Below are 27,671 nucleotides of genomic sequence, written 5' to 3'. Positions count from 1 at the left end.
ATTAATTTCTTCTTAATCCATCGACGTACCTATGAAATTCATCACCACAAGCGGGCATTAAACTTCAGACACCGAATTCGCTACGAGTTTGTTCCAAAAGTCCTTTTAGATTTCCACCAGACTGCGAAATTATATTGTGATTTTTCCCAAAACTAAACATTTGTAGGCGCCTATTGCGAAATATTTCGCAGCGGTGAAATAAGAACTCTTTTCGAAGTCAAAAATCAAAACTGCGCCCCCCCCCCCCCCCTCTTCGATATCTTCACCAGCAATTTGGCTGTGAAATTCACCACGTGACAATTAACCCATGCAGTGTGTGCTGTATGGGCGGGGAAGTTAAAGAAGTGCGGAACTTCGGGGAACTTTTTGATGGAAGACTTTTGATTTGAGGTTGTGTAAACGCCTGATTTGTGCTCTGCCGCTGCACCCTGCTCTGCCAACATTGTCCATTTATTTCATTCTCCCTTCCTTCTAAAGGCCCCCTAAACCCTGGTCTGATAAACTCCGTTATCTCATGCACAGTACTTTTTTGAAGGCTAGATGAAATGTTTTTGCTTCTCTTGTCTGGTCAGTTACTTAAAGTGATTTTCGATGCTTGCGTCGATGGTATTTTTTGTCATAATAATAATGGAAACTTTTCATTTTGAATTCCAGTTAAAACTACAATTACAAATCTCACTATTACAAGGTAATTTGCAATTGGCTAGCCTGGTTTTACAAGAAAAGACTATAACAATCGTAAGGTAAAAGGGAAAACTGAGAAAAAAAAAACCAAAGTTAAAAAGGATGTAATTCCGGATTTGTCCATGGCTTATTTCTGCAACAAAATATGTAGTACGTAGTACGGATGGCAATGTTGGAAAGTTTAGAAATGAGATATCGTTTTTGTTGCTGATCGGTGGAGAGAGTCACACATTTCGAGGAACGAATTGCAGGAATTGCCGAAGATGCCAAGAGAGCTCATAGAAAGATTAACAAAGGAGACACATTTGAACTGCCGCTGTGAACCAGATAAAAGAGGAGCATACTTGCTGTGTTTTCTTGTAGCATTTGTGTTAAGATTGGATTCGAAGCCGACAGTTAGCTCTAAAATGTAGAGGTAATTGTTGTTAGTCCTCAAGAGAAGATCAGGGCGAAGGTTTTCCCAGTTATGATTGATGGTGGAAGAAAGCCAGGTATATAAGCGTAGATGGTAGATTCATTGACAGCTTTTAGTGAGGTAGCTAGAAAGTTTAGGATAGAGTTATGTCGCCAGGTGTATCGGCCTTGTTCCAGATATGTTTTGCAGCCTGCAACAACGTGAAGGAGGGCTTTGATAATAATAATAATAACTTATGATATGGTTCTCCACTCCTGGATACTTGCATGCTTGACCATGTTTAATGTAGCAGAAAACATTCACAACTTGATAAGAAAGTCGATGAGATCTTGGACTGTCGAATTGACATCGGGAGGAGAGATGCTCGATGAGATCAAGATAAAGAGAGGAATCTTTCAAGGAGATCTCTCGCCTCTTCTTTTTGTATTGGCTATGATTCCATTATCCATGGTCCTGAAAAAAATGAAGGCTGGATATACGTTAGGCCGAAACAGGGGAAAACTAAATCATCTCCTGTTTATGGAAGATTTAAAACTATATGGAAAGAGTTTGAATGAATTGGACTCACTAGTTAAAACAACCCGGATATACAGTAAGGACATTGGTATGGAGTTTGGAATCTCCAAATGTGCAATGTTAGAAATGAAACGCGGTAGAGTAGTGGACAGTAATGGAACAGACGTACCTTCGGGAGAGACAATTAAGACATTAGAGAGCAATGATGGGTACAAATATTTAGGTATAATCCAATGCGATATAACAAAAAATACGGAAATGAATAAAAAAATTGTCAAAGGAATATTTTAGACGTATCAGGAAGATTTTAAAGTCGAGTCTTAATGCAGGGAATACGATCCAAGCGATAAATTCCAGGGCAGTTTCTATAGTTAGATATGGAGCTGGAATAGTAGATTGGCGAAAAGCAGAATTACAACACATGGATAGAAAAACCCGTAAATAGCTAACAATATATAGAAGCATGCTCCCTCAAGGAGATGTAGACAGGACCTATTTGAAACGCAAGAAAGGCGGACGAGGACTAATAAGTGTTGAAGAATGTGTGATGCTTGAAAAGACGAGCCTGGGATTCTATATTAATGAAAGCGAAGAGATGTTACTACAAGAGGTGGTGAATGAAGATATTATGTCTGAAAATGAGAATCCCAAAACTATTAAAGAGAAACTACGCAGAACACGAGAGGAGAAATATTACAACAAGTCACTACACTCGGCATTCTTAAGGGAAACAGAAGAAGTAAGGGACGACGATAACAGTTGGCTATGGGTTAAGAAAGGGTATTTGAAGAAAGAAACAGAAGGGCTGATCATGGCGGCACAAGGTCAAGCAATTAGGACGAATTGGATACGACATAATATTGACAAAGAAGACATTTCGCCGTCGTGTAGGTTATGTGGTGGAAGAGATGAGACTATCAGCCATATTTTATCAGAATGTAAAGAGTTGGCTCAGAACGATTATAAAAAAGCAAGGCATGACAAAGTTGCTGCTATCCTTCACTGGCAGATGTGCCAAAAATATGGATTTCCCACCACTGCAAAGAGCTACGAACATTTCGTAGATAAAGAAATGGCGGTCTTAGAAAACGAAGAGGTCAAACTATTATGGGACTTTTCCATTCAAGCAGAAATAAGTATTGACCATAACAAGCCTGATCTAGTCCTACTGGATAAGAAAGGAAGAACATGCTATATAATTGATGTGGCATGTCCTTTTGACACAAGAGTTGAAAAGAAGGAGAAGGAAAAGTTTGAGCACTATACAGATCTGGAGTATGAACTTTTGAAGGGTTGGAATAGAGAAATAGCAAAAGTATACATAATACCAATTGTCATTGGTGCGCTAGGAATAGTCACGAAGAATGATGCAAAGTATCTTGAAAATATCGACTTTAAACCTGGTTTAGATCCTCTGCAGAAAGCTTGTTTGTTGGGCACTGCTAGAATAATGAGAAAAGTTTTGGATTACAGCAAATAGGACGAAATAGAGAGCTGGAAAAGAAAGACTGGTTTGCATGGAAGACTAAAGATCTATTATCTTAAGCCACGGGAGGTGGCCTGATCATAGACAAAACACTGGTATACCATCAAGACCATGAGAAGAGTTGAAAAATAATTTTTTTTTTAAACATCTCATTTTCATTGAATACATTTTAAATTTACAATTATACGACTCGCTTTTACAGGCATCATATAATTGGCTTATCTGCATTACAATATTTAAAAGTCAATTAGTTCGGGGCTTAGCCATGGTTTGTTTCGACGACAGAAGATATAGTAGGATAATAATAATAATAGTAATAGTAATAATAATAATAATAATAATAATAATAATAATAATAATAATAATAATAATAATAATGGAAACTTTTCATTTTGAATTCCTGTTAAAACTACAATTACAAATCTCACTATTACAAGGTAATTTGTAACTGGCTAGCCTGTGTTTACAAAATAAAAACTATTACATCGTAGTAATGAGAAAAAAAAAATTGTTAAAAGGGGTGTAGCTCTGGATTAGTCCAAGTTTTGTTTCTACAGCAGAATATATAGTATGTGGTGCGAATGGAGATGCTTGTAAGTTTGGAGATGAGGTAGCGTTTCTGTTGATGATCAATGGACAAAGAGTCACACATGTCGATGAATGAGCTGCAGGAGTCGCCAAAAATACCAAGTGAACTGATGGAAAGATTGACAAACGAGACTGACTTAAACTGACGTTTTAAGTCAGATACGAGGGTGGCATATTTCCCTGACTTTCTGGCAGCATTGCAGTTGAGATTTGTTTCAAAGCCTATGGTTAGCTCTAAAACGTACAGACAGTTTTCCTTAGTTTTGAGAAGTAAGTCAGGGCGTAGTTGATCTCCAGTTATGATAGAAGGGGAAATAAAGCCTGGTAAATCTGCGTAGAGAGAAGACCCATTTATTGCTTGGAAGGAAGTGGCTAGAAAGTTTAATGCAGAATTATGACGCCAAGTATAGCGTCCTTGGTCAAGGTACACTTTGCATCCAGCAACAACGTGTAGAAGTGTTTCTGGAAGAAGACAGAATTCACAGTCAGATGTTTGACTAAGGTTCCATTTCAGCAGATTTTTTCGAGTTGGAAGAGTGTTGTTAAGATACTTGATGGTAAAGTTAAAGATGTTACTAGGCAAATTGCTCTGTGTACTTGACCAAATACCGTTCAGCTTTTCCAGTGAATGTTTCAGTAGGAAGGTAATTGTGGCTCCCTGAGATGTTAAGGAGGCAGTTCATGTTATATTTGAATAAATGTTAGTTTTAACAAAACCAACATAACTTTTGTTTAAGTGTCAATACATACACCATTTTTCTGCTAGTGGATGACATTGAAATAAGAAACAATTTTTGATAATTATTAATGAAAAAAGTAAATTGGTTTCCATGGAAACAATATGTAAACAAGTGTACTCTTTTTGCCTTTGACATTGATAAAACAAGTTCTATCAACCACAGGAAGCTGAAACTTCTGCAGAGAAACTGCATTGCAACAAGCTGTGCAATGTATTGGGGTTTTCTCAAAATTATCAATTAATAGGGGGGAATGTCCAAAAAATAGTTTTTTGTAGTTCAAATATGTTCAACAAGAAATTTTGTAAACTTGTCAATTCATTGCATAGAACTATCTTAAATACATATACTGTGAAAATTTGAGCTTGATCTGGCAACAGATTTTAAATTTATCAATGTTTTCCTATACGCACGTCTACAATATTAAATTTTGAGAAAACGCATAGTAAAGTTTTAGGATTATTTCACAACCAAAATGATGCCAAAATATAGGATAAAACCAATGTCCTGGTGATAAATATTGTACAATTAAGTCTTCATAATAAACTTCCATGCAGAATTCTTCCTTTAGACCTTATTTTTCTTGAATTCTGTTAGAACAGCTATTTCTTTTTCATCAATGAATGTTATATTTTGACAATTGCTATCATCTTCTGAATCAATTCTTTTTCTCTTATTATTATGTTCATCATCAACTTGCTTTCTGGTTGCTCCTCTTGCTTTATTTTTCTTCTTTTGTCTGACTTCAGGTAGAGGGTCTATATCAAAAGAACCTGCTTTATATGACTTTTTATCAGAGTTTTTTTTATTTTTCTTACCCTTATGACGCAGTGCTTTCCTTTTTGTCTTAAATTCCATGCTAGATTTCCTTTTTGAATTTTGCAACCTCTGTTTGTTTTGGTTCCTCAAATATTTCAAGGTATGAGGACCAAGGTCTTTGATACCCAAAGATTTCATCAGGAGAGCTCTACTTGCAGCTCCAGTATTCCACATGGAAACTGCTTCACAAACAGCTATTTTAACTTTTGTGGTCCCACAGTACTTTGTTTTTGGACACCTGTTTGTCCATACTTGACCATTAAGGCTTTCATTTTGATTCTGGGTCAATCCTTTCAGGCATCTTTGAAGCAATGCATCATCTGAAAGCCTTTGAAATATTGGTGTTAGTTCTTCAAAAAATACACCGGGTAGCCTCTTATCTTGGCAATATTTTCCATCATTGTATAGCTTTTCCTTCCAGAATTTACACCATGTATCTTGATCTTTAGGGCAAAACTGGTGTTGTTCTTCCAATGATAAATAGTTGTTTATGATACAATGATGCTGAATGGCTTTGATACTTTGCTTCATTCCATCAATCGATCCTTTGTTGTTTCGTATTGCTGATCCATAATAGTTTTGAATACTGTCAATAACAACTTTTGTAAGTCTCCCTTTACCACCAACATATTTTCCATCTGAAAGTTTACAACTTTTTCTTTTATTTTTAAATTCTCTCAAGGCAGTGCCAATTCTTTTTTGGATGTGACCCACACATTCTTCTTTTCTGACCTCATAATCTTTGCCATATTTTCCCTCCAATGCCTCTTTAACTCTCCCAAAACTACTGCTGTCTCCATCCCCCACAAAATCAATATACTTAAGTCCCCTAGATTCAATACTTCTTAAAAATATTTCTATTGCACCAGATGCCTCCATTTCTCCTGATGATCCTTCATGGTTTATTTCACAACGGGACTTGTGATTCTCATGCCAAGATTTATATTGATCTGTCTCCTTGTTATCCTTTTCATGACATCGACATTCATGACATGTTTTTGATTTGATAACATAATCAAGAACAGCACCAGTTCTAACTGACATCACAAAAACAACTCCAATCCGGGAAGAATGTCCTCGTTTTTGCCATGTGCCATCAACTGTGACACCAACATTTGCAATTTTCCTACCACTATCATCAAACTGTATTTGAAATGGTTCCTCTTTCTCTGTTATCTGTATCAGCTTCTCTGAAGCTTCAATCAATACTCCTTCAGTCGCTTGTACAATATGTTTGCATATATTTTTCAGCTGTTGCTGATAACTGGACTTTGCAAGTGGAGGTGGTAGTCCCATGGTGCCACAAAAATCTGACAATCTGGCATGACCCATCGAAGATGAAGCTATGACAGAGCGGGCATTGACCTCTGAAACTTTCCTGCCAGTTAATGCTTTGCTTGTTTGCAGTAGAGTTTCATTTCCACAATTTTTACACACAAAAGACAAGCTTTCTTCAAGTCCTTTTCTCTTCTTTTCATCTACCATGATATCAATTCCCGTTTTGTCGGTTTTACAAAGTGTGCAAATAAATGCTGCTTCTAGACTCTGTTTTAGCAGATCAAAGTCAATAATTTTGAAACCACACGCAGGATGAATTTGTTCATATCTTTTACCGAGCTGTAAAGACCTGTTTCTAGTCTCATAACTGCTTTCATCGATAACGTCGAAGGATGAGTCAAGGTCGAAACTTTGGTCTGCCACACTTCCTGACTCACTAGGCCCTTGTGCACTACTTGCAAGAGGAGGACTTGTAGCCTGCACTGGACTAGCATTCGCTGATGGAATTTGTTCTGCCTTACGAATATCTTGGATCTTTATACCTTTGAATCCCTTACGTACTTTCCTCCGAATAGATCGAAACTTTTTAGCAGGCGTCATTTTGGTTTGTGAACTGAAAGCATTTCACGAGGTGCTTCAAGATTGAAGAAACTGAGTTGAAGTGAATGCAATTTTGAATGGTAAAGAGGCTGGAAAAGACGGAATGGACAATGGACAAGCACCTGGGACTTCTGTCGGTTTAAATATCTGCTGTATTTGGCATTTTTTTGTTAAAAACTCACCATAGCAACCAAAAAATACTCGTTGCTAAGGTTTAAATTTGTAAGTGGTCTCACAACAAATTGAAAATTCTCAAAAGTAAAGCTTCAAATACCAGCTTTTCAACCTCAGGGGCATAGAATATGCATCACAGAATGCAAAAAAACAATTTTTGAATTTGGTCCATATTTTCAGTTATTCAGCATTTTTACCCTGAACTGCCTCCTTAAGTTTTGGGAGAGACGTTCTTTGTTGTCTGATTTGACAGTCTTTAATACCTCTTTAGTATTACGATAGATGTCGTACTGTAGGTTTGTGCCATGACTGGTGTTTTTCCATAGGGTTTGAATGTCAATATTAGGAGAAGATTTTAGGGCATTGCGACAGACAGTTTGGCATTGCGTAAATTTGATAGAAGGCAGTTGTAGATTTAGGCCAAACTGATTTTTTGAGAGGATTATTCCACTCAATGTTGCAGAAACAGGAAGATCAAGCCACTGGCGAATGTAATTGGAAACAAGATTGTCTAGGTTTTGGACAACCCAGGTCTTTGGTAGATCTGCAACAGTAAAATGCCATGAAACTTTTGACAGAATATAACGATGGTATAATAGCAGTTTGTTTTTAGGATGGAGAGGTAAGTCGTCAATATCCTTCATAAGAGTAGAGAAAAGAGAAACGAGTTTAGATTTATGGTCTTGGTTACTCATTTCATAATAATAATAATAATAATAATAATAATAATAATAATAATTTGTCCTGGGTATGACAAAAAACTACATCCGGTAGTGGAGTTTTGACGTGGGAGAATGAGGTTACCCTTTGCCACTACTACCTCCAGGTCACCCTTGAGCAAGGTATACTACCTGTTAGCTCTCCCCGAGGCCGTGAAATACCGGGTTGGCGTCCGGCGGGGGCTAGTCTGTCTCATGGGTAGGGGGGACTCTTCAGCCCTGGTCGGCACCCACCTAGTGATGGTGTCACGATAAAAATACTGCTTTGTTGGTGAGGCAAAACCACAACCTCATCTTCAAAAGAAAATGATGATTAATTCTGAAAATAACATAGAGAACGACGTCAACGGGAGTGGATCCACAGGTGAAGCTGTCGCGTCCGGCAGGGGTGGTGGTGCTACGCAGGCCAGCCTCGGTCGATATCATGCTACTGCGGAATCAACTGTGGGGAGTAGAACTAGAAATCAGTGGACAAGAGAAGATAACAGAACAGTGATGGAGTGCTTTGTCACGAGCGAGCCAAATAAGAGGGGTTACCGGAAACGTATGGTAAATATCTGGAGAAGTAGAAATCTTGCTCAGGTATCAGAGCAAAGACTGCTAGACCAAGTTAGGCAAATAAGACTGAAGGGTTGGATAACAGAGTTAGAGATGGAGGAGATCAAGAGACAGAAAACAATTGAAGGCAACAGAGGTGACGATGAAAGCCAGGGTGAAAGTGTGGAAAGCGATGCTAACAACAGACGCGAAGAATTACAAATAGAATATGATGATAATGTACAGCAGAATAATGAGACAGGAGCAGCTGAAAATGGTGCTAGAAATTTTGACGATGAGGAATTTTCAGACGAGGAAATAGCGATCGCTGAGAGGCTTTTTGAAGTACTACACCAACCTGAAAGGACAAAGCTACCTGCTCTGAGAGGTCTAAATAAAAGTTCTGTCAAAATAGAAGTTGAAAAGATGAATAGCTTGCTGGGTAAAATAAGAAGCGAAAATATCACCGCGACCAATGATTTGTTATATGCAGCATCAGTTGTTACAACTGAGAGATTAGGTGTAAAGATCACTAGAAAGAAGAGGCAAGGAGAACCTATGTGGAAAAGAAGGTTGCAGAAGCAAGTAAAATACTTGAGGAAAGATTTAAGCCGAGTTGAAGAGTTAAGAAAAGGGAAGACAATTAAGACAAGATTTCAGGAACAGTTACAGAGAAAGTATTGGTTAAAAGAAAAGGGTCTCATAACAGTAAGTGAAGAACTAAAACAAAGGATTACAGCTAAATCAGGAAAAATTACAAGATATCAAGCTAGAATAGATCAATTTAGACAGAATCGACTGTTTCGGGAAAACCAAAGTCGGTTCTATGATGAATTGAATGGCGGAGAGAGAAATGAAGTACGACCTGAAAAGGAAGAAACTATGGCATTTTGGAAGGATATATGGAGCAAACCAACACGGCACAATGAAAACGCAGAATGGCTGCAGGACTTGAAGGAGGAAATTAAAATTGACAGGCAAAATGATGTTGTGATTACCAGGGAAAAGGTAGAAAAGGTTGTTAATAAAATGCCAAATTGGAAATCACCAGGACCTGACTTAGTTCAGGGCTTCTGGTTGAAAAGATTTACTAATCTGCATGGGAGAATTACATTGCAGCTCAACGAGTGCTTGAGGAAAGGAAATGTACCAAAATGGATGACTAAAGGAAGAACAGTTTTGATAGTCAAAGATCCACAAAAAGGAAGGGTGCCTAGTAATTATCGTCCAATAACGTGTCTCGCTATGTGCTGGAAATTGTTGACAGGAATATTGGCAGGTGAGATTTATTCTTTTATGGAGGCTAAGAATGTATTACCAGAAGAACAAAAGGGATCGAGGAAAGGATGTAGGGGGTGCTTAGACCAATTGTATATTGACAAGAAAATCATGAAGGAAGTGAAGCAAAGAAAGAAGAATATTGCAATGGGCTGGCTGGATTATAGAAAAGCTTATGATCTAATCCCACATTCATGGTTGAAGGAATGTTTGAACATGTTTGGAGCTGCAGAGAATGTAAAAAATTTGCTGACCAACAGTATGAAGGAATGGAGCACCATGTTGACATCTTGTGGGGAAGCGATTGGTGAGGTAAAATTTGCCAGAGGAATTTTCCAAGGAGACAGTTTATCATCATTAATGTTTGTGATTGCTATGATACCACTAACGTTAGTACTGCGTAAAATGAAAGCGTCCTATAAGTTCAGTTCAAATGGAGAGCAGATAAATCATTTAATGTTCATGGATGACATCAAACTTTATGCGAAGAATGAAAGTGGACTAGATGCATTGATACAGTCTGTCAGAGTTGTTAGTAATGATATAGGTATGGAATTTGGAGTAGAAAAATGTGCAGTGTTGGTTATGAAGCGAGGGAAAGTAGTCGAGTCTAATGGCATTGACTTACCAAATAAGGAAACCATTAGGTCTATACACGAGGAAAATGGTTATAAATACCTTGGAGTTATGGAAGCTGATCAAGTATTAGGTGAAAAGATGAAAGAAAGTCTAAAGAAAGAATATAAGAGAAGAGTGAAAAAGATACTGAAATCTAAGCTTAATGGAGGCAATATGATAACTGCCATAAACACTTGGGCTGTTTCAATGATGAGATACACGGCACCTTTCGTTGACTGGAGAAAGGATGAGCTGAAAGAAATAGATCGGGGTACTCGTAAAATGATGAATATGTACAGATCACTGCATCCAAGAGATAGTGTAGCAAGACTCTACCTACCCCGTAAAGAAGGAGGACCAGGACTTGTAGAAATTGAGGATTGTGTTCAGCTCGCAATTTTGGGGCTTGAAAACTATGTTCAGGATAGCAAAGAGAGGATATTGTCATCAGTGAGATGCGAGGCAGGAGAAAGAGTGTCAGAGAAAGATTTCAAGAAGCGAAGAAGAGAAGAGAGGCGATCAGAGCTAGAAGAAAAGGCGTTACATGGACAGTTTTTCAGGCAGACAAAAGAAATAAATGACCCAGAGTCATGGGGATGACTCCGGGACGGGGAATTGAAAAAGGAGACTGAAGGACTGATAATGGCGGCGCAGACCCAGTCATTGCGAACAAATGCAATTAAAGCAAACATCGATAAGACGCAGAGGGACTCGAAATGTAGAATGTGTAATCAGAAAGAGGAAACAATAAGCCACATTGTCAGTGAATGCCCAAAACTGGCACAGAGAGAGTATAAACGTAGACATGACTGTGTAGCGAAAGCCCTCCATTGGGATGTCTGTCGCCTGTATGACATAGATTGTGGAAATAAATGGTACGAACATCAACCAGATGGAGTGGTAGAAACAACAAATGTAAAGATTCTCTGGGATGTCAATATTCAAACAGACAATGAAATCCAGGCAAGGAGACCTGACATAGTGGTTGTCAATAAGAAAGAAAGGAAGTGTTACATCATTGATGTTGCAGTCCCGGGAGATGTGACAATAGCTGAAAAATAGATAGAGAAAATCGAAAAGTATGACGAATTAAAGAGAGAAGTGGAAAGATTATGGAAAGTGAAAGCAAAAGTTATTCCTATTGTCTTGGGAGCCCTTGGAACAGTAACACGAAATTTGAGCAACTACATCAAGGAAATTGGAGTCAAGACGCAGATAAAACTAATACAAAAATCTGTACTTTTAGGAACTGCAAGAGTGTTGAGAAAAGTTCTCGAGATCTAAGATCATGGGTATTGATCCGATTTCAAGAAACATCAAGAACAAGCCAGTTATAACATCAGAACTGTGTACATCAGCATAATAGTAATAATGGAAACTTTTCATTTTCAATTCCAGTTAAAACTACAATTACAAATCTCACTATTACAAGGTAATTTGTAACTGGCTAGCCTGTTTTTACAAAATAAGACTATTACAATCGTAGTAAAGAGAAAAGAAAAGAAAACGTTAAAAGGGGAGTAGCTCTGGGTTAGTCCATGTTTTGTTCCTACAGCAAAAAATGTAATAGGTGGTACGAATGGATATCGTAGAAAGCTTAGAAATGAGATATCGTTTGTGTTGATCATCAATGGAAAGAGAGTCACACATTTCAAGGAATGAGCTGCATGAGTCGCCGAAGATGCCAAGAGAGCTGATGGAGAGATTTACAAATATCACAGATTTGAACCTTGGTCTTAGATCTGAGACAAGGCGAGCATATTTTGAACGTTTCCTTTCTGCATTGCAGTTAAGGTTAGTTTCAAATCCTATCGTTAGTCCCAAAACATAAAGAATGTTTTCCTTTGTACGCAGAAGTAGATCTGGGCGCAGATTGTCTCCAGTTATGATGGATGGTGAGGAGAAGCCAGGTATATCGGCAAAAAGAGAGGATCCCTCTATTGCTTTCAAGGAGGTTGCAAGAAAAATTAGAGCAGAATTATGACGCCAGGTATAACGACCTTGTTCGAGATAAACTTTGCAGCCTGCAACGACATGGAGTAAAGTTTCGGGAAGAAGGCAGAATTCGCAATCAGATGATTGGCTTAGGTTCCAAAGGCTTAGATTTTTGCGCGTAGGGAGAGTATTGTTCAGGTACTTGATGGTGAAGTTGAAGATGTTCGTGGGTAGGTTGCTCTGCACAACAGACCAAAGACCATTGAGCTTTTTAAGAGAGTGGTCCAACAGAAATGAAATAATAGCACCCTGGGATAGTAATTGGTATGCCAAGCGCTCTCTACTGTCTGATTTTACTGCTTTCAGTACATCTTTGGTGTTACGGTAAATGTCGTATTGCAGATTCATCCCACTACTGGTGTTTTTCCATAAAGCTTGAATGTTTGTGTTAGGAGAAGTTCGGAGGGCATTGCGTGAAACAGTTTGGCATTGAGTGAATTTGACAGAAGATAGCTGAAGATCGAGACCAAATTGATTTTTAGAAAGAACTATACTAGTTAAAGTAGCACTTATGGGAAGATCAAGCCACTGGCGAATGTATTTAGAGACAAGATTATCGAGGTTCTCAATGACCCAGGTCTTCGATAGGTCTGCAACAGTGAAGTGCCAAGAAACTTTGGACAATACATATCTGTGGTACAATAGAAGTTTATTTTTGGGATGCAGAGGCAAGTCATCAATTTCTTTCAGAAGGCTGGGAAACATTGATAGCAGTTTTTCTTTATGACTGCCATTGGTCATTTCGAAGTCAAAGAAGCGGCCGAGGTATTTGAAAGATTCTCCATTTTTAACAACAGGCAAGCTTTGGTTGTTCACGAAAAGCTTTGGCTGGAACTGAAGAGATCTTGTTGAGTATTTCTTAATGCCAAAGGTGACACATTTATCAACCCTTATTACAAAGTTAGCCCACTGACACCATCTTGTAAAGCAGTTTAACAGGAGTTGGTTCTCCTTTTCACCACTAGTAACAACCGCAGCATCATCAGCAAATTGGAACCAATGCACTGGCTGGAACATGCGAACGTTTTCATCGTGGGGAGAGAAGCCAAGCTGTTTATATTTTTCTGCTTTTATGTATTGAATATACGTATTGAAGCATAGATTAAAGATAAGAGGGCTGAGGCAGTCACCTTGAAGAACACCACGACAAACGGGAATGGCAGGGGTTTGGAATGTATCTGTGAGGATAGAGGTCTTGAAGCCCGAATATAAGCTGGAGACCAGAGCCTGAATATGAGATGGTATATGATGGTACGAAAGAATAGTGGGAATCAAATTATGGTGGACCTCGCCGAAAGCATTTTTGAGATCAAGCAGGGTAACAACCAAAGAGCGCTGTTTTGTGCGAGCTTTATTTATCATATGACCCATAAGTGCCGTGTGTTCTAAAGTACCTGATATCTTGGGAGTGAAGCCTTTTTGAATTTGGCTTTCAATGAAACCATTTTGTTTCAGAAAGTTGAAAACAGAGTTACGTAGGCAGGAGGTGAAGATTTTCAAGGGAACAGATTCTAAGGTCATTGGTCTGAAGTTAGAAGGATCATCTGTATTGTCTTTTTTGTGGATCAATATCGTTGATGCTTTTTTCCATTCGGATGGAACACTGCCAGATACCCAAATGCTATGAATAATTTTGGTGAGGAAAGATCGTAGGTAAGGGCAACGTTTGAAACAAATGATGGATATCTTATCAAGGGGACAGGGAGAAGTGGAGGATTTCATGCGACGTATAATAGAAGTTATCACTTGATATGATGGAGGTTGTGTGTCAAATGGATAGGATGGTTCATCGAAAGAAGGTATCCAAGAAGGAATAGTGAATCGTTTATTTGGATAAAGGGCAGAAAAAGCATTACTAAAGTACTCGGTGCACCGTGTAGCAGAAAATGATGGCAGAAGTGATGACTTACTTTGAAAAAAGCGTTTGACGTAACTCCAAAACTTTTTAGCGATGTATTTATCATGATCAATTGTGTCAGAAGTATTTGTTTGTAGAATGTTTGTCTTGAGCTTCTTTCGAATAAGTCCAGATACGTATTTAATTTCAAGAATGGGGGCTTTAGAATATTTAAGAGCCTTTAATTGTTTTTTCAAGCTTTTAATTGAGTGGTCCTTGTATTTTGTAGACAGGTCTTTGTTGCAGTTTTCAATCACACCACATGTGTCCCTAAAATAATCATAAATCGAATCCATCATCAACCTGGTAACGTTATCAACTGATGACTCATTTATGGACACATCTATAAGTGCAGATTGAAAATACGAGTTGGCGAGTAACCATTCATTGTCAGAACTAGGTAGGCGAATTCCTGGCTTTATTTCAAAATATTCCTCAAGAGGCACACCAGGGTTGTCATTGGTATCCAGATCATCATCAGTCACAATTTCATGCAGTTGCTCTTCGCCAAGCCCTTTCAAAACCTTACAATTTCTCTGATGAATGCGGAGGCCTTTGATCCCTTTGCAGGACTTGCCACAGCAGCACTTAACACATTGTTGACTGTTCAAAACAACAGAATTTGATCTGGTGTTAATCAATGGAATGTTAATAATAATAATAATAATGATAATAATAATAATATTAATAATAATAATAATAATAATAATAATAATAATAATAATAATAATAATGGCACAGACAGAATATAAAAGACGACATGACAATGTGGCAAGGTATATTCATTGGTTGTTAGCGGAAAAGTGCGGATTTGAAAGAGCCACAAAATGGTATGAACAGAAACCTGAAGGAGTTTTAGAGAATCACAAGTTTAAGCTACTGTGGGATTTTATGATTCAATGTGATAGGGTTGTTGAAGCTAGAAGGCCAGACATTGTTGTCGTTGACAAGGAAAAAAAGGATGTGAAGATAATCGATATTGCCATTCCTGGTGATAATAGGGTAAAAGGTAAAGAACAAGAAAAAATTGAGAAATATCAACCATTAAAGGAGCAAATCGGAAATCTGTGGAATATGAAGAAGGTGACAGTCATCCCTGTTGTGATTGGGGCATTAGGGTGTATATCATATTGTTTTGAAGAGCACATGGAAAAGATCGGAATTGATGTAAAGTTACAGGTGATACAAAAGACAGCACTGCTAGGGACAGCCAGGATTTTGAGACAGACATTGTCTATGTAAACTTGAGATGACAGAATGGGACCTTTGTCAGCTTGTTGCTGACTGCTCCCTCCTATATTATCCGGACCAATTAACATCTAGGTGTCTGTGAATCACTTAATTAGCCATAATAATAATAATAATAATAATAATAATAATAATAATAATAATAATAATAATAATAATAATAATAATAATTTCTTCTATCATTTTTGTATTCGCTTCGCTTCTCTCACTTCTCTCCAGAAAAGTTACCACAGGTTCTATTTCAGGCTCAGTCACTGGTATCTCATTAATTACAGTCTCCTCTCCAACGCTCCTATCATCTATCACCCCTTCCTCTTCTGTTGTAACTCTTCTTTTTATTTCTTCCAATTCCACATGAGTCAGCCAACCGTTCTTTTTAATCATGCGAGCTTGGTCACATAATCTCTGTTCAGTCAGATTGAAGCTATGTCTCTCTCTCCAAATGTTATGCATTCTGCGTCTATAGCCTCTCACTGGTTTTCCGTCATCGTTTACAGGCTTACTCAAAAAATAGCACTCCATTACTGCTACATTCATACTTTTCGACCATCCAGTTCTGGCAGTAGTAGGATGACGACCGGGCCCACGCTGCTCCTCCATGGGACACCTGCCGAGCGAGAGACCTTCACCATCAGTTCCAGTCTCCTTTACGCTGTTATCTAAATCACTGTTTTGATTCATCTCACTCATAAAAGAGGTCGTTCTTTGTAGCAAGTTCCCAACTGGTATTTTTTTTTGTGACACCATCACTAGGGGGGTTGCCGACCAAGGCTAAAGAGTCCCCCCTACCCATGAGACAGACTAGCCCCCGCCGGATGTCAACCCGGCATTTCATGGTCTCGGGGAGAGCTAACAGGTAGTACACCTTGCCCAAGGGTGACCTGGAGGTAGTTGCGGCAAAGGGTAACCTCATTCTCCCACGTTGAAACTCCACAACCGGGTGCAGTTTTACGTCATACCCAGGAAAACATAACTGACACAAACAAACTGATCAGTGCTGTTGCATTGTATGTTGCGAGGAAACTAGGCATAGGGAAACCAAAGATAGAAAATAAAACAAGAGAACCATGGTGGAAAAGAAGAATAAGCGAATCTATTAATGAACTTAGAAAGCACATTAACATACTTGAGCGCGAAAAGAGAGATGAAGTATCGAAGAAAGGGAAATACCATGAACTGTCAAAAAAGTATAACATCACGAGAAAAGGAATCTCTACTGTAATTGAAGAGTTGAAACAGAGAATGCAAGCCAAGGCTTTCAAACTAAGAAGGTACGAGCATAGGACACGACAATACCAAATTAATCGAATGTTTCAATATGACCAAAAGAAGGTATATCAACAACTACAGGGTAAAGACAAAAAAGAGAATACAACACCAGATGCAGATGAAAGTAGAAAATTTTGGTCGAACATATGGGACAACGAAACACAGCACAATAAAAAGGCTAAGTGGTTAGAGGAGTTGAAAAACAACAAACCTAATCTATCACAAAATGACATTGAAATAACAATTAGAATGGTAAATCAGCAAGCCAAGAAGATACCTAACTGGAAAGCTCCTGGCCCTGATGGAGTCCAGGGGTTTTGGATAAAGAAACTTACATCTCTACACGAAAGAATTGCTGCCCAACTCAATGATTTGATAAATGATGAAATAGAAATACCCTCGTGGATGACCACCGGCAGAACTGTGCTATGTCAAAAGGATCCAAAAAATGGCAATGCAGTGGATAACTATAGACCCATATCCTGCTTGCCATTAATGTGGAAGCTGTTGACAGGAATCATCTCTGGAAATGTCTACACGTTCTTGGATGAGAATGAGATGTTACCTGAAGAACAAAAAGACTGTAAAAGAAATAGCAGGGGTACAAAGGATCAGCTTCTGGTGGATAAGACGATTCTTGCTGATTGTAAAAGGAGGCATAAAAACTTAGCCATGGCGTGGGTTGACTATAAGAAAGCCTACGACATGGTTCCCCACAGCTGGATAATAGAATGTCTAAGGCTCTATAGAGTATCAGACAATGTTGTTAACTTTATAGAAAGATCGATGACCAACTGGAAAGTACAACTGACATCGTGTGGGGAAACTCTAGGGCTTGTAAATATTCGCAGAGGAATATTCCAAGGAGACAGCCTATCACCACTTTTGTTCGTCATTTGCATGATACCCCTTACCAAAGTCCTCAGAAAAGTCAAAATGGGATATACATTGGATGGTGTTAAGATCAATCACCTGTTGTTCATGGACGACTTGAAGTTGTTCGCGAAAAACGAGAATGAAATTGACAGTCTAACATCTACTGTCAACCTTATTAGTCAAGATATAGGAATGGAATTTGGGATAAAAAAGTGTGGTGTTGTGACCTTAAGAAGGGGAAAATTAACAGGAAGTGCAGGGATTGAACTTGTCAATGGGGAAAAGATCAAGGAGGTTGGTGAAGAAGGATATAAGTATCTGGGAATAACAGAGTTGGATAGAATAAAAGAAGAGGAGATGAAGAAAATATTTCAAAGAGAATATTTCAGAAGGGTTAGACTTGTCATGCAGTCAAAACTCAATGGAAGGAATAAGATTAAAGCAACAAATACCTGGGCAATCTCCCTGATGCGCTATGGAGCAGGAATAATTAAATGGAGAAAAGACGAGCTAGAAAGTATGGACAGAAGAACCAGGAAATTAATGACAATGAGTAAAGAACTTCATCCTAGAAGCGATGTAGCAAGAATTTATGTTAGCAGGAAAAAGGGTGGTAGGGGGCTGATAAGTTGTGAGTATTGTATTGAAAATGAGACAAACAACCTAGCTTGGTATGTGAAGCATGCTAGAGGCAATATTATGTCAAAAGTGAGAGACCTTGGGGCAATGAATACTGAGGAGGCAGTAGCACCGAATGAACATAAGAATGAGACAAAAAGGCGCTTGGAGAAACGATGGAAAGATAAGCCGATGTATGGGCAATTTACTAAGAATACTGACGGAATTGATTGGGAAAAAAGCTGGACATGGTTAAGGAACGGAGATCTGAAAGGGTGCACTGAAGCATTAGTGTGTAGTGCACAGGAGCAGGCGCTGCGCACTAATTATACCAAGCACTACATTGATAAAACAAGTGATACGCCTTTATGTAGAATGTGTCGTGACAAGGGAGAAACAGTAAGTCATCTGGTGAGCGAATGTGCTAAACTGGCACAGACAGAATATAAAAGACGACACGACAATGTGGCAAGGTATATTCATTGGTTGTTAGCGGAAAAGTGCGGATTTGAAAGAGCCACAAAATGGTATGAACAGAAACCTGAAGGAGTTTTAGAGAATCACAAGTTTAAGCTACTGTGGGATTTTATGATTCAATGTGATAGGGTTGTTAAAGCTAGAAGGCCAGACATTGTTGTCGTTGACAAGGAAAAAAAGGATGTGAAGATAATCGATATTGCCATTCCTGGTGATAATAGGGTAAAAGGTAAAGAACAAGAAAAAATTGAGAAATATCAACCATTAAAGGAGCAAATCGGAAATCTGTGGAATATGAAGAAGGTGACAGTCATCCCTGTTGTGATTGGGGCATTAGGGTGTATATCATATTGTTTTGAAGAGCACATGGAAAAGATCGGAATTGATGTAAAGTTACAGGTGATACAAAAGACAGCACTGCTAGGGACAGCCAGGATTTTGAGACAGACATTGTCTATGTAAACTTGAGATGACAGAATGGGACCTTTGTCAGCTTGTTGCTGACTGCTCCCTCCTATATTATCCGGACCAATTAACATCTAGGTGTCTGTGAATCACTTAATTAGCCATAATAATAATAATAATGAAAACATTTTTTATTTTATATTCTTCTACTTACAACAGTAACCTCACTTTACAGGTAGTTACTATCGGCTAGCCTGGTGACAAGTTTACTAATTTTACAAAAGTTATAATATTTAAATAAATCATATGAGTGCAAAGCATCTTTAGAAGGAGAGCAGTTCAGGGTTTGTCCAAGTCTTATTGCGCATACAGAATATATAATAGGATGTGCGTATAATTATTGCTGACAGTTTTTTAATTATAAAATTACGGTGTTGGTAGTCAAGTTTTAGTTCATCACACATATCGATGAAAGAATCACAGGAGTTACCAAAGATACCGAGACAGCTGATAGATAGATTAACAAAGTTTACTTTTTTGAACTTAGGGCGTAGTTCCTTTAGAAGGGAACGGTACTTCTCAGCTTTACGCGAAGCGTTATTGTCCAGGTTAGTCTCGAACCCAACAGTTAATTCGATGACATACAGACAGTTAGAAGCAGTTTTGATTAGCATGTCGGGACGGAACGAATCGCCAGTTATGATACATGGTGATAAATAAGCGGGAATGTCAGCAAAAATGAATACATCTCGGATACATTGAAATGATGATGCAATGAAGTGCAGGGCAGAGTCGTGCCTCCAAGTAAAACGCCCTTGCTCAAGGTATTTGTTACATCCAGCTACGACATGAAGAAGTGATTCAGGCTGAAGGCAGAATGAGCAATCTGGAGAAGAGCTAATTTTCCATAAGCAGAGGTTGTTCCTTGTGGCTAGTGTGTTGTTGAGATACCTTATCGTAAAGTTGAAGATGTTTTTTGGAAGTTTACTTTGAGCTGCAGACCAGAGTGAGGTTAACTTTGTATATGAATGCTCAAGCAGGAATGAAATGATGAAGCCTTGAGATGTTAACTGAGTTTTGAGCTTTTCAGTGTGTTCATCCCTTACACATTTCAGTACCGCCTTAGTGTTCTTGTATGCGTCGAACTGTATATTAGGTCCATAATTGGTGTTCATCCATAGGGATTTGATGTTTTCGTTGGGCGAAGATTTGAGTGAGTTTCGAAGAACAGTCTGGCACTGTTGAAACTTTACGGAAGGAAGCAGAAGCTCAAGACCAAAGTGTTTACGAGAAAGAACTATGCCACTCAATGTCGAAGATATTGGAAGCTCGAGCCACTGTCGAACGAATTTTGTGACAAGCTGATCTAAGTTTTCGCAAACCCACGTTTTGGAGAGATTAGCAACTGTGAGATCCCAAGAGAGCTTTGAAAGGATGTATTGATTAAACAGTAGAATTTTGTTCCGCGGGTGAATTTTCAAGGAATCGATAACTTTGAGCATCTCACGGAGAGAAGAGGTCAAGTGATCCTTGTGTTCCTGGTTCTTCATATCATAATTGAAGAAACGACCCAGGTATTTGAAAGATTCGCCATGTTTCACAAAAGGGACAGGATCGTTGTTAATGAAGAGTTTAGGCTGAAACTGTGCAGATTTAGTTGCAAACTTTTTAATTCCAAAGGTGATGCACTTGTCTACGCGGATGATCATATTTGCCCATTGGCACCATCTTGTAAAACAGTTTAGCAATAATTGATTTTCGCGTTCATCACTTGTGACAACTGCAGCATCATCAGCGAATTGAAACCAGTGAACCGGGTTAAACAAGCGATCATTGCCGTCATGAGGAGAAAATCCAAGTTGTTTATATTTGTCTTGTTTTACCAGCTGAATAAAGGTGTTGAAACATAAATTGAAAATGAGAGGGCTGAGGCAGTCCCCTTGCAGTACTCCTCTTTTGACTGGAATGGCCGGAGACCTGAAATTAGCTGTTATAATTGAAGTGTGGAAATCAGTATAAAGATTAGACACGAGATAATTTCTTCTATCATTTTTGTATTCGCTTCGCTTCTCTCACTTCTCTCCAGAAAAGTTACCACAGGTTCTATTTCAGGCTCAGTCACTGGTATCTCATTAATTACAGTCTCCTCTCCAACGCTCCTATCATCTATCACCCCTTCCTCTTCTGTTGTAACTCTTCTTTTTATTTCTTCCAATTCCACATGAGTCAGCCAACCGTTCTTTTTAATCATGCGAGCTTGGTCACATAATCTCTGTTCAGTCAGATTGAAGCTATGTCTCTCTCTCCAAATGTTATGCATTCTGCGTCTATAGCCTCTCACTGGTTTTCCGTCATCGTTTACAGGCTTACTCAAAAAATAGCACTCCATTACTGCTACATTCATACTTTTCGACCATCCAGTTCTGGCAGTAGTAGGATGACGACCGGGCCCACGCTGCTCCTCCATGGGACACCTGCCGAGCGAGAGACCTTCACCATCAGTTCCAGTCTCCTTTACGCTGTTATCTAAATCACTGTTTTGATTCATCTCACTCATAAAAGAGGTCGTTCTTTGTAGCAAGTTCCCAACTGGTATTTTTTTTTGTGACACCATCACTAGGGGGGTTGCCGACCAAGGCTAAAGAGTCCCCCCTACCCATGAGACAGACTAGCCCCCGCCGGATGTCAACCCGGCATTTCATGGTCTCGGGGAGAGCTAACAGCTAGTACACCTTGCCCAAGGGTGACCTGGAGGTAGTTGCGGCAAAGGGTAACCTCATTCTCCCACGTTGAAACTCCACAACCGGGTGCAGTTTTACGTCATACCCAGGAAAACATAACTGACACAAACAAACTGATCAGTGCTGTTGCATTGTATGTTGCGAGGAAACTAGGCATAGGGAAACCAAAGATAGAAAATAAAACAAGAGAACCATGGTGGAAAAGAAGAATAAGCGAATCTATTAATGAACTTAGAAAGCACATTAACATACTTGAGCGCGAAAAGAGAGATGAAGTATCGAAGAAAGGGAAATACCATGAACTGTCAAAAAAGTATAACATCACGAGAAAAGGAATCTCTACTGTAATTGAAGAGTTGAAACAGAGAATGCAAGCCAAGGCTTTCAAACTAAGAAGGTACGAGCAAAGGACACGACAATACCAAATTAATCGAATGTTTCAATATGACCAAAAGAAGGTATATCAACAACTACAGGGTAAAGACAAAAAAGAGAATACAACACCAGATGCAGATGAAAGTAGAAAATTTTGGTCGAACATATGGGACAACGAAACACAGCACAATAAAAAGGCTAAGTGGTTAGAGGAGTTGAAAAACAACAAACCTAATCTATCACAAAATGACATTGAAATAACAACTAGAATGGTAAATCAGCAAGCCAAGAAGATACCTAACTGGAAAGCTCCTGGCCCTGATGGAGTCCAGGGGTTTTGGATAAAGAAACTTACATCTCTACACGAAAGAATTGCTGCCCAACTCAATGATTTGATAAATGATGAAATAGAAATACCCTCGTGGATGACCACCGGCAGAACTGTGCTATGTCAAAAGGATCCAAAAAATGGCAATGCAGTGGATAACTATAGACCCATATCCTGCTTGCCATTAATGTGGAAGCTGTTGACAGGAATCATCTCTGGAAATGTCTACACGTTCTTGGATGAGAATGAGATGTTACCTGAAGAACAAAAAGGCTGTAAAAGAAATAGCAGGGGTACAAAGGATCAGCTTCTGGTGGATAAGACGATTCTTGCTGATTGTAAAAGGAGGCATAAAAACTTAGCCATGGCGTGGGTTGACTATAAGAAAGCCTACGACATGGTTCCCCACAGCTGGATAATAGAATGTCTAAGGCTCTATAGAGTATCAGACAATGTTGTTAACTTTATAGAAAGATCGATGACCAACTGGAAAGTACAACTGACATCGTGTGGGGAAACTCTAGGGCTTGTAAATATTCGCAGAGGAATATTCCAAGGAGACAGCCTATCACCACTTTTGTTCGTCATTTGCATGATACCCCTTACCAAAGTCCTCAGAAAAGTCAAAATGGGATATACATTGGATGGTGTTAAGATCAATCACCTGTTGTTCATGGACGACTTGAAGTTGTTCGCGAAAAACGAGAATGAAATTGACAGTCTAACATCTACTGTCAACCTTATTAGTCAAGATATAGGAATGGAATTTGGGATAAAAAAGTGTGGTGTTGTGACCTTAAGAAGGGGAAAATTAACAGGAAGTGCAGGGATTGAACTTGTCAATGGGGAAAAGATCAAGGAGGTTGGTGAAGAAGGATATAAGTATCTGGGAATAACAGAGTTGGATAGAATAAAAGAAGAGGAGATGAAGAAAATATTTCAAAGAGAATATTTCAGAAGGGTTAGACTTGTCATGCAGTCAAAACTCAATGGAAGGAATAAGATTAAAGCAACAAATACCTGGGCAATCTCCCTGATGCGCTATGGAGCAGGAATAATTAAATGGAGAAAAGACGAGCTAGAAAGTATGGACAGAAGAACCAGGAAATTAATGACAATGAGTAAAGAACTTCATCCTAGAAGCGATGTAGCAAGAATTTATGTTAGCAGGAAAAAGGGTGGTAGGGGGCTGATAAGTTGTGAGTATTGTATTGAAAATGAGACAAACAACCTAGCTTGGTATGTGAAGCATGCTAGAGGCAATATTATGTCAAAAGTGAGAGACCTTGGGGCAATGAATACTGAGGAGGCAGTAGCACCGAATGAACATAAGAATGAGACAAAAAGGCGCTTGGAGAAACGATGGAAAGATAAGCCGATGTATGGGCAATTTACTAAGAATACTGACGGAATTGATTGGGAAAAAAGCTGGACATGGTTAAGGAACGGAGATCTGAAAGGGTGCACTGAAGCATTAGTGTGTAGTGCACAGGAGCAGGGGCTGCGCACTAATTATACCAAGCACTACATTGATAAAACAAGTGATACGCCTTTATGTAGAATGTGTCGTGACAAGGGAGAAACAGTAAGTCATCTGGTGAGCGAATGTGCTAAACTGGCACAGACAGAATATAAAAGACGACACGACAATGTGGCAAGGTATATTCATTGGTTGTTAGCGGAAAAGTGCGGATTTGAAAGAGCCACAAAATGGTATGAACAGAAACCTGAAGGAGTTTTAGAGAATCACAAGTTTAAGCTACTGTGGGATTTTATGATTCAATGTGATAGGGTTGTTGAAGCTAGAAGGCCAGACATTGTTGTCGTTGACAAGGAAAAAAAGGATGTGAAGATAATCGATATTGCCATTCCTGGTGATAATAGGGTAAAAGGTAAAGAACAAGAAAAAATTGAGAAATATCAACCATTAAAGGAGCAAATCGGAAATCTGTGGAATATGAAGAAGGTGACAGTCATCCCTGTTGTGATTGGGGCATTAGGGTGTATATCATATTGTTTTGAAGAGCACATGGAAAAGATCGGAATTGATGTAAAGTTACAGGTGATACAAAAGACAGCACTGCTAGGGACAGCCAGGATTTTGAGACAAACATTGTCTATGTAAACTTGAGATGACAGAATGGGACCTTTGTCAGCTTGTTGCTGACTGCTCCCTCCTATATTATCCGGACCAATTAACATCTAGGTGTCTGGGAATCACTTAATTAGCCATAATAATAATAATAATAATAATAATAATAATAATAATAATGGAAACTTTTCATTTTCAATTCCAGTTAAAACTACAATTACAAATCTCACTATTACAAGGTAATTTGTAACTGGCTAGCCTGTTTTTACAAAAATAAGACTATTACAATCATAGTAAAGAGAAAAGAAAAAAAAAACGTTAAAAGGGGAGTAGCTCTGGGTTAGTCCATGTTTTGTTCCTACAGCAAAAAATGTAATAGGTGGTACGAATGGATATCGTAGAAAGCTTAGAAATGAGATATGGTTTGTGTTGATCATCGATGGAAAGAGAGTCACACATTTCAAGGAATGAGCTGCATGAGTCGCCGAAAATGCCAAGAGAGCTGATGGAGAGATTTACAAATATCACAGATTTGAACCTTGGTCTTAGATCTGAGACAAGGCGAGCATACTTTGAACGTTTCCTTTCTGCATTGCAGTTAAGGTTAGTTTCAAATCCTATCGTTAGTTCCAAAACATAAAGAATGTTTTCCTTTGTACGCAGAAGTAGATCTGGGCGCAGATTGTCTCCAGTTATGATGGATGGTGAGGAGAAGCCAGGTATATCGGCAAAAAGAGAGGATCCCTCTATTGCTTTCAAGGAGGTTGCAAGAAAATTTAGAGCAGAATTATGACGCCAGGTATAATGACCTTGTTCGAGATAAACTTTGCAGCCTGCAACGACATGGAGTAAAGTTTCGGGAAGAAGGCAGAATTCGCAATCAGATGATTGGCTTAGGTTCCAAAGGCTTAGATTTTTGCGCGTAGGGAGAGTATTGTTCAGGTACTTGATGGTGAAGTTGAAGATGTTCGTGGGTAGGTTGCTCTGCACAACAGACCAAAGACCATTGAGCTTTTTAAGAGAGTGGTCCAACAGAAATGAAATAATAGCACCCTGGGATAGTAATTGGTATGCCAAGCGCTCTCTACTGTCTGATTTTACTGCTTTCAGTACATCTTTGGTGTTACGGTAGATGTCGTATTGCAGATTCATCCCACTACTGGTGTTTTTTCATAAAGCTTGAATGTTTGTGTTAGGAGAAGTTCGGAGGGCATTGCGTGAAACAGTTTGGCATTGAGTGAATTTGACAGAAGGTAGCTGAAGATCGAGACCAAATTGATTTTTAGAAAGAACTATACTAGTTAAAGTAGCACTTATGGGAAGATCAAGCCACTGGCGAATGTATTTAGAGACAAGATTATCGAGGTTCTCAATGACCCAGGTCTTCGATAGGTCTGCAACAGTGAAGTGCCAAGAAACTTTGGACAATACATATCTGTGGTACAATAGAAGTTTATTTTTGGGATGCAGAGGCAAGTCATCAATTTCTTTCAGAAGGCTGGGAAACATTGATAGCAGTTTTTCTTTATGACTGCCATTGGTCATTTCGAAGTCAAAGAAGCGGCCAAGGTATTTGAAAGATTCTCCATTTTTAACAACAGGCACGCTTTGGTTGTTCACGAAAAGCTTTGGCTGGAACTGAAGAGATCTTGTTGAGTATTTCTTAATGCCAAAGGTGACACATTTATCAACCCTTATTACAAAGTTTGCCCACTGACACCATCTTGTAAAGCAGTTTAACAGGAGTTGGTTCTCCTTTTCACCACTAGTAACAACCGCAGCATCATCAGCAAATTGGAACCAATGCACTGGCTGGAACATGCGATCGTTTTCGTCGTGGGGAGAGAAGCCAAGCTGTTTATATTTTTCTGCTTTTATGTATTGAATATACGTATTGAAGCATAGATTAAAGATAAGAGGGCTGAGGCAGTCACCTTGAAGAACACCACGACAAACGGGTATGGCAGGGGTTTGGAATGTATCTGTGAGGATAGAGGTCTTGAAGCCCGAATATAAGCTGGAGACCAGAGCCTGAATATGAGATGGTATATGATGGTACGAAAGAATAGTGGGAATCAAATTATGGTGGACCTCGCCGAAAGCATTTTTGAGATCAAGCAGGGTAACAACCAAAGAGCGCTGTTTTGTGCGAGCTTTATTTATCATATGACCCATAAGTGCCGTGTGTTCTAAAGTACCTGATATCTTGGGAGTGAAGCCTTTTTGAATTTGGCTTTCAATGAAACCATTTTGTTTCAGAAAGTTGAAAACAGAGTTACGTAGGCAGGAGGTGAAGATTTTCAAGGGAACAGATTCTAAGGTTATTGGTCTGAAGTTAGAAGGATCATCTGTATTGTCTTTTTTGTGGATCAATATCGTTGATGCTTTTTTCCATTCGGATGGAACACTGCCAGATATCCAAATGCTATGAATAATTTTGGTGAGGAAAGATCGTAGGTAAGGGCAACGTTTGAAACAAATGATGGATATCTTATCAAGGGGACAGGGAGAAGTGGAGGATTTCATGCGACGTATAATAGAAGTTATCACTTGATATGATGGAGGTTGTGTGTCAAATGGATAGGATGGTTCATCGAAAGAAGGTATCCAAGAAGGAATAGTGAATCGTTTATTTGGATAAAGGGCAGAAAAAGCATTACTAAAGTACTCGGTGCACCGCGTAGCAGAAAATGATGGCAGAAGTGATGACTTACTTTGAAAAAAGCGTTTGACGTAACTCCAAAAATTTTTAGCGATGTATTTATCATGATCAATTGTGTCAGAAGTATTTGTTTGTAGAATGTTTGTCTTGAGCTTCTTTCGAATAAGTCCAGATACGTATTTAATTTCAAGAATGGGGGCTTTAGAATATTTAAGAGCCTTTAATTGTTTTTTAAAGCT

At 38.8% G+C, this 27,671-nt stretch overlaps 5 protein-coding genes across 5 annotated transcripts; 3 read left to right on the top strand and 2 right to left on the bottom strand.

Moving 5' to 3' along the window:
• Positions 1 to 291: 291 nt before the first annotated feature.
• Positions 292 to 4,354, top strand: LOC148958404 (uncharacterized). The gene has a single exon (XM_089113078.1). It carries the CDS (start codon positions 2,079 to 2,081, stop codon positions 3,093 to 3,095), a length of 1,017 nt encoding a protein of 338 aa, XP_088969204.1. The 5' UTR covers positions 292 to 2,078; the 3' UTR covers positions 3,096 to 4,354.
• Positions 4,355 to 7,512, bottom strand: LOC135682825 (uncharacterized). The gene has a single exon (XM_065197891.2). It carries the CDS (start codon positions 7,121 to 7,123, stop codon positions 4,994 to 4,996), a length of 2,130 nt encoding a protein of 709 aa, XP_065053963.2. The 5' UTR covers positions 7,124 to 7,512; the 3' UTR covers positions 4,355 to 4,993.
• Positions 7,513 to 11,055: 3,543 nt separating this feature from the next.
• On the top strand, positions 11,056 to 12,229 carry LOC148958403 (uncharacterized). The gene has a single exon (XM_089113079.1). The coding sequence runs from the start codon at positions 11,092 to 11,094 to the stop codon at positions 11,509 to 11,511; it is 420 nt and encodes a 139-aa protein (XP_088969205.1). The 5' UTR covers positions 11,056 to 11,091; the 3' UTR covers positions 11,512 to 12,229.
• Positions 12,230 to 15,073: 2,844 nt separating this feature from the next.
• Positions 15,074 to 19,291, top strand: LOC135681303 (retrovirus-related Pol polyprotein from type-1 retrotransposable element R2). Its single transcript, XM_089112967.1, has 2 exons — positions 15,074 to 15,520; positions 16,553 to 19,291. The coding sequence occupies exons 1-2, from the start codon at positions 15,074 to 15,076 to the stop codon at positions 19,289 to 19,291; spliced, it is 3,186 nt and encodes a 1,061-aa protein (XP_088969093.1).
• Positions 19,292 to 19,557: 266 nt separating this feature from the next.
• LOC148958402 (uncharacterized) lies at positions 19,558 to 21,782 on the bottom strand. The gene is made up of 2 exons (XM_089112966.1): positions 21,330 to 21,782; positions 19,558 to 21,120 (listed from the first exon to the last, which is right to left on the bottom strand). The coding sequence occupies exons 1-2, from the start codon at positions 21,780 to 21,782 to the stop codon at positions 19,558 to 19,560; spliced, it is 2,016 nt and encodes a 671-aa protein (XP_088969092.1).
• Between the last annotated feature and the right edge of the window lie 5,889 nt (positions 21,783 to 27,671).

Source organism: Rhopilema esculentum, chromosome 16 (assembly GCF_057945365.1).
Source record: "Rhopilema esculentum isolate cy_ngs chromosome 16, ASM5794536v1, whole genome shotgun sequence".
Lineage (NCBI taxonomy): Eukaryota > Metazoa > Cnidaria > Scyphozoa > Rhizostomeae > Rhizostomatidae > Rhopilema > Rhopilema esculentum.
The sequence above is the reverse complement of the archived record's forward strand: the minus strand, read 5'-3'. Positions and strand labels throughout refer to the sequence as shown.

Bases quoted from the DNA above. Each gene is read 5' to 3' on its own strand.
- LOC135681303 (XM_089112967.1), top strand. From the start codon at position 15,074: ATGGCACAGACAGAATATAAAAGACGACATGACAATGTGGCAAGGTAT. The intron at 15,521-16,552 runs GTGATACAAAAG...CGTCATACCCAG, and splicing joins GAATTGATGTAAAGTTACAG to GAAAACATAACTGACACAAA.
- LOC148958403 (XM_089113079.1), top strand. From the start codon at position 11,092: ATGGCGGCGCAGACCCAGTCATTGCGAACAAATGCAATTAAAGCAAAC.
- LOC148958404 (XM_089113078.1), top strand. From the start codon at position 2,079: ATGCTCCCTCAAGGAGATGTAGACAGGACCTATTTGAAACGCAAGAAA.
- LOC135682825 (XM_065197891.2), bottom strand. From the start codon at position 7,123: ATGACGCCTGCTAAAAAGTTTCGATCTATTCGGAGGAAAGTACGTAAG.
- LOC148958402 (XM_089112966.1), bottom strand. From the start codon at position 21,782: ATGAATCAAAACAGTGATTTAGATAACAGCGTAAAGGAGACTGGAACT. The intron at 21,121-21,329 runs GTAACTTTTCTG...ACCTTTATTCAG, and splicing joins AGCCTGAAATAGAACCTGTG to CTGGTAAAACAAGACAAATA.